The sequence below is a fragment of the Capsella rubella genome, unplaced genomic scaffold (genome assembly GCF_000375325.1).
Source record: "Capsella rubella cultivar Monte Gargano unplaced genomic scaffold, Caprub1_0 scaffold_149, whole genome shotgun sequence".
Taxonomy (NCBI): domain Eukaryota; kingdom Viridiplantae; phylum Streptophyta; class Magnoliopsida; order Brassicales; family Brassicaceae; genus Capsella; species Capsella rubella.
Window position 1 is genome coordinate 1010 of NW_006238779.1, and position 6840 is coordinate 7849.

At 30.8% G+C, this 6840-nt stretch overlaps 2 protein-coding genes across 2 annotated transcripts in view; both read right to left on the bottom strand.

The window, feature by feature from the left end:
• Window positions 1-2587: 2587 nt before the first annotated feature.
• On the bottom strand, window positions 2588-3923 carry LOC111830506. Its single transcript, XM_023782675.1, has 6 exons — window positions 3765-3923; window positions 3380-3647; window positions 3177-3291; window positions 2922-3076; window positions 2745-2829; window positions 2588-2648 (listed from the first exon to the last, which is right to left on the bottom strand). Exons 1-6 carry the CDS (start codon window positions 3921-3923, stop codon window positions 2588-2590), a joined length of 843 nt encoding a protein of 280 aa, XP_023638443.1.
• A 987-nt stretch (window positions 3924-4910) lies between these two features.
• LOC17874273 (replication protein A 70 kDa DNA-binding subunit D) overlaps window positions 4911-6840 on the bottom strand; it is a 2497-nt gene continuing 567 nt past the window's right edge. Inside the window, exons 2-9 of the mRNA XM_023782714.1 lie at window positions 6722-6821; window positions 6508-6632; window positions 6320-6404; window positions 6112-6241; window positions 5797-5990; window positions 5567-5693; window positions 5265-5474; window positions 4911-5144 (exon numbers count right to left, since the gene is read on the bottom strand). Of these exons, the coding sequence (XP_023638482.1) occupies window positions 4911-5144; window positions 5265-5474; window positions 5567-5693; window positions 5797-5990; window positions 6112-6241; window positions 6320-6404; window positions 6508-6632; window positions 6722-6821 (1205 nt within the window). The remainder of the gene's footprint in view (window positions 5145-5264; window positions 5475-5566; window positions 5694-5796; window positions 5991-6111; window positions 6242-6319; window positions 6405-6507; window positions 6633-6721; window positions 6822-6840) is intronic.

The following is a 6840-nucleotide window of genomic DNA, read 5'->3' on the forward strand; positions in this document are numbered from 1 at the left end:
GTAAAATATGTTATGAGTTAATATACCTCATAATATTCATCCGATTAGCGACTTCGTTTTCAGTATCAACAATATATAATTGTTGGAATTTTGCATGATCGCCATCTTTTGGTTTCAAGGCACCCATGAGATGATAGTTCTCTCCTTGTAGTGCAAACATAGAAGGTCCATGACCCTTTTTTACTGCATGGTCAACCTTCCCACCAATTGACGTAAATGAGAATATCATGTTGTAAGCTCTTATATTTTCCCTGAAATGCTTGGCAAGTTGATCATCTGAAGTTAGCAACCACAACAATAATTCAGGTGGCTCTTTCAGCTCTGGTAGAACAATTTGACCATGCATACAACATCCGCTGTATATTGGGTTATTTGTATTCCTCCTTTTATTAATCCTTTCACCATACCAAAACAGTGCACCACAGTATTGGCATGAATGTACAGGGTCACCATCATCAACATAAGCTATTAAAAATTCAAAAAACACAAAGTTAAATTTTTTTCAATTCATATAAAAACCAAAATGGATACATACCATCTTTTGCTTGTGTTTTTCTTTTTCTTTCAGATGTGGGTGTTGTTGCCCCAAAGAACTTTTCAAAACTGTCGTCAATGACCTTAAACAATTCTTCACGGGTTTTGCTTTGCTTATGTATCTCCTCGGGTGTATGATCATCTTCTGATGAATAATAAGGTTCATCTTCTTGACTACTACAATCAAAAACTTGATCTTCATATTCCTCAGAATCTGATAAAAATGAGAAATTAAAATAATGTAGTTTTTAAGAAGTACCAAACAAATGACATCTAATTAGTAAAGTTTTTTCATATTTTAAAAACAGTAATATACCACTATCATCATCCTCAACGTCTATTTGGCAAGGGTCCGAGTCTTCTGAATCATCATCCAAATCTCTGAATTTACTAATAGTATTTGGATCGAATGATGGATATGTGTTTCGCAGATTAATGGTTCCTATAGAATGAACAAATATTTTGATATAATATTATTAATTTATATACTCCTAGATCATAATGTTAATCAGTACAAAAAAAAACAATTAACAGTTTTTAAAGAATACCTGATTTAGTGGAGACATTTTTCTCTTTTATACTTCTGGAGATGTCATTAGTTATAACTGATTCATTTGTATTTCCTCTGAATACATTACCAATATGAGAATCCTCTACAGTCATTTGTACTTGTAGTGGTCGAGCCGAAGAGGGAGTTACTATAGTTTTTTGTTATTAAATAATAAATTAGACAATTAATCATTTATTTTTAAATAATGTAAGGCTAATGTATATGTTTAACTTACCTGTCTGATATTGTTGCTTTCTTCCATTTTTTTTAAGAGTAGAAAGCCGACGAATTGGACCAAAATTTGGATTCAGTTTATTTTGATTAGATATATCGCCCAAAACTTGTGAAGCTTGTCTTTTGTGTTGACCTAATATATCCAAAAATTATAGAGTGTTAGAGTCCAAAAACATTTATAGGTCATTTTTGAACAAAGATTATAATTACACAAACTATTTACTTACCACCAACTGGTTTTGCAACACTTGGAGGGGTCAAAGAGGAGATTTGTGAAGTAGTCAGGACTGATGCACTTGAAGAAGCTCCATGATTTTTTTGTCGCCCCCTTGAATCTTGTATATTTGTTATATCCGTAAGAACTCTTCCAAAAACGGATTTCATAGGGACTGTTTGATTACATCGAATGCTTGGTCTTAATGGGTCTATGTTTTCGGAACAATCAGCCTTCCGAGATTTCTTTGAGGCACTTTCATTAGCTATTTCTCCTTTGTTTCGATTTTCCTTACCCTCTTTTTTTCGTTTCATGTTGAATCTTTAGGTAAGGAATCAAATTGGTTCGTGTTTTTGCTATATAGATAAGAGAATTTTGCAGTGATATTCTAACTAATAAAATAGAACAGTTATCTTCGCATATTTAGGAGTAAATGGTTTTGATCTGAAAAATATTCCTATACTTAATATTGTATTTGCTATTCTGAATAAGTAAATGTTTCCCCAAAAAAAGGTAATCAGTATTATTTTATTACATAATATAAGCAGTTGTTAGGATTTTTACATAAATTGTTTATCAATATTTTCCAAATTTATACTATTACATATATGTTGAAGATATAATCAAGGATATAGAATAGTTTTCGGCCCAACTTAAGCTTGTATGATTATAAATTAAATGGTAATTGAAGTCCAATCTATAAGTTTTACATTTGTTATTTTCGGAATTTTCATATGTAAGATTACAATTTGTTACTTCTAAGTTAAATATGGTCTTAAGCCCAATTTTAAAATTCAAGCCCAATATGTATTTAATAAAATATGGAAAGTTTAAAATATAATTCAAATGGGAAGAGGAAAAATATAGCTAATAGTTAACATCCATTAAAAGACCATAAAACATGGTCATCGTTTAAGTTTTTCATAATAAAAGATAAGAATTAAAACCATACGAACAGAGATAAATAGGTTTAAGTTCATTACATAATCTAAACATTATAAAAAGGATTGATCTGGAACAACCAAACCAAAAACGACTTAGATAGATGAGCTTCTTTAGTTATCTTCCACATCATTTGGACCATTATCGACAATAACATCGGCTAAGAAGCCAGTCCTGAAACCAAAAACATAGATGATAGTGACATTAGGATCATGTTTAATTAAAGAACCTACATTGCTTCATGTGTAAAAATCAATTGAAACAACTTACAGTAAGTTCTCTATGTCTATTTCATCGAAATCATGATCCATGAAGATGCTAGAGCAACGGAATCCAGAGATGAGACATGGTTCCCCTACACCAACAATATTTGAATTTGGTTAAATATGAAGATTAATATGTAAATGATACTATCATTGTCGAATTCTTAAATTATCAATATCATACCTTCGTAAGTAGAGACTCTCCAATGGCGAAGAACACAAACTACTGGCATATTACCCAACTGGAAATTGAACTCCTCGTCATATCCTTTGTTACGCCAGCTATGCATGAACCGATCACAGTATTCTCCCACAGCACAACATTTGACAATCTCACCACTAAAATTTTTCCAAATTTAAAAGGTATAAATATATGACATAAACTAATTATATTAAACCAATCAAACATTAAACGGAAAGCTAAATCAACAATACTTACGTTGAATCCTTAAATTCAATCTCTACCAATGGACAGTCATCTTGTATTGCATTTTCAGTAGCAACCCATGGAATTCTCTTAATGGCCGAGACAGTCCAAACAACACCAAAAGCATCTAGAAAAATATTATAAAGTTCCAACCATATATTAATGTTTTTATCAAGAAAATATTGAAAATTATCCAAAGTAATAAATATCCTTACCATGAACGAAAGAGTCATTGATCCGATTAGCGTTTATGTAGGTAAACGACAGAAAATCAAAGAAGTGAGATTCAGATCTTGGATCAACATGATTCATGTTTGTCTCATAGAGACACTTTATCTGATAACGATGGTTTGAGTTTCTAGGGAATTTTGGAGGGTTTATCACTCGAAAGTTGGACATCAAGTACCATTCACCTTCTACTATATCCCTTTCGAAGTCAAACATGTAAGAGATTGGAGGAATAGTTGCATCTATTCTTTTACCCTGTAAATATTTGATAAAAACCAACTTTAAACTGAAATCGTTTAAGTATTTTAACTGGTTAATCTCTATAAAAGCAAAACCTAAAAGTATTAGGAGAAAAAAATGATGAAATTTTACCGTTTCATCACAAAGAATCATCTCAGTCATTTGCCCTAAACAGTTGATTGGAGGCCTCCACTTCCTCAACACCTTCACGAAGATGAACCAGCTCGTCTTATTAGGATTCAGATCTGCTACACTCTCGATCTCACAGAGAAACTCTTCGTTTTCAGCCATTTTTTTTTTTTTGGTAAAGTTGAAAGAGAAGATTACTATTTCGATATTCAATGGTAAGTAATGATTCTTAAAGTTGATTTTGTGTAGAAGATGAATCGTAAATGTGAAATAAATATTTTGAAAATATTTTTTTCCTTTTTTTATTGGAAAGAGTTATCCTACACGATTTTGTAGGCATGCATGTCAAATCATAACATGCAAAGCAAGCAAAAGGATTTTTTCCAAATTTTCTTTACCAAAATTATATAATTTATTAATAAATCTAATTCTTTTTCTATTATTGAAGATATAAAAAGTTAGTCAGCTTTTGGAAAATGTACTAATCAAAGGGAATGATGTAAATATCTTTTGAGATTTTTGGAAATCCAACTTTGGATAATTTCGAATTGGAGGTTTCGAATTATTTATTTGTTTAAGAGAACTATTTATAACCTAACATCTATGTAATCTAGTGTATATGTATAAACTGTTTAATGTAATAAATAAAAATGTGGGAAGGTTGACCATTTGGAAAATTTTCATTTGGGCTTGAAGCTCATTAACAATTTTTTAGTTGGCCTACTATCTATATTGCTATACATTTTACATAGATTTGCTATTATTTTTATTTTGTACTTAATTATAACCTAATATATCAATTTTCATTTGGGCTTCAAGCTCATATAAACTTTTTTAGTTGGCCTACTATCACTATTGCTATCCGTTTTACATAGATTTGATATTGTTATATAACCTAATATAACCTAATATATTCCATAGCTAGTATAATATTAAGTTTTTGATATTAAGGAAAGAAAATCAAAAAAATCGAACAAATCCAAGGAAAATACTTAAAATCCAAAAAACCTTGAAATAAAACAGAATTGTTTAACAATCCGAAAATAAAATTAAAAGAAATGTAGAAATATAACGACTTAAAATGTTCCAACGAAAGCAAGCAATACGATAACTGAATTTAAGTTGATAATTAAAATTAGTAGTCATTGACTACTTATTGCCTTGGTCTTCTTCTTGTCTTGTAATCTCTTCATTCAAATCTTTCCTCAAATCTTCTTCTCCATCAACATGAATAGTATCAATCTTGGAGCACAGTTTTTTGGTGGAACTTGAACGATCACTTCCATTACCACTGCTGTCAGACTTCCGCTTTGATGAAGGTGTAGAAGAGGAACTCAAATCTGTTTCAGAAGGTTCTGTACCATTGGTAATCATTAGGGAAGCCTGAAACAGTAAATGAGATGAATGAGATATAATCTTTCTGCTTTTATGTCAAAATATATTTTTACTGGTCCAATAACCTCTTAAAAAAAATTGTCAGCAAAATTTAAAAAGGAATTAAACCTGATCAGAAGACAATATGCTGTTATGCTCTAAATAACTTTCGGACTCTTCATTAGCAATTTCAATGAATTTGTCGCCTGACCAAACATTAGACACCTTGTAGAACTCATACCCTCCATATACATTTTCGTTTCCAACGGTTATTAGAAATTGGAAAGTTTTCCCAACCAATGCTTTAATTTGATCAGGAATTGCATTTGGATCCTCAATCTGCATCAACCAAAGTTTAAGAGTAAATTTAATTTACGATTTATGATTTAGACGCATTAAGAATAAATTTTAATTCAGTGTTATAAGCATACCTCATCAAAGGATCCATTAAGAAATTCAGAAGCAGGAGCACCTCCAAGGATCTTTTTAGCCCAACTATCAAACAAAAAACATTTGCTTTCACCAGTGTGATCCATGATCGACAAATGGAGTTTGTATCTATAAACGAAAAAATTTCATATTAATATCAAGTATGGGATATAAGTGTAGATAGTATATATAACATAGTTAATTATTAAAGTATGTAAAACGATATACGTACTTTGGAACTATTATTTTAGCCCAAGCATCACATTCTTCACACCAAAACCTTGGTTTAATTGGCTTCTTCACATCTTCGATTTTCACAGCATCATCCTTAAACACCTTTTTGTTACATGGGCGACAACAAAAATAATACCATCCCATATCGGTATCAATTCCGGAGATTGTACAAATCAGTCTACAATTTCCTGCCTACGATATATAATTTGTAATTAGAAAAATATTTTAGAGAAAAATTCAACCCAATTACCAAGGTTTAAAGTACAATCATATTCGATTAAATTAATTCTAATAGATAGAAGATATATATTACCTGAGAGTAACCAAGCATCTCAGATATTGTAACCCTAGGGTAGTCAATGCCTTCATTATCATCTTTGGGGAAATAAATCGCTTTATCACCAGAAGAGTTGATTGTCAAAGCCAAGCCATCATTTGGAAGTCTACATTCCAAAAGCATATATCGTTTAAAACCAAAGATAAATTAATGGAATATATAAATGAAAGATATTATTACATACATGCTCTTAAATGATTCCATCTCTTGTATTTGTGGATTGATCAACAGAATGGAAGATTCAAAAGCATTTTCAATGTATCGTGTGTCTGCAATAATATGATACATGAGAAGTTAAAACATATTACAGGAAATAAAGGTATTGAACAGATATGGTAATAAATTAAATGGATTCATGAATCCAATTATTACCTTTGTAAAGATTTTGCTTGACAAATCTCAATAAACAAATGACCATGCCATCATTTGCCTCATGTATTGCCTTGTTAAGCAAGTCAGCATAATTTCCCCATAAAGTACATGAGAGACGAATGTCGCTGTAATAAGATTGTTTTGATTATGAATATTTGATCATATATATTAATGTTACTGATAACGGTTTGATTTTGGAAATATAAGTGATTACTCATTGTCTCTGAGCTGAAACACAATTTTCTTGGTTTCTTTGTTGTTACGATTAAGAATCACTTCAATTCCACCGGAGGAAACAACTTGACCAATAACATCTGTGAAAATATATATAGG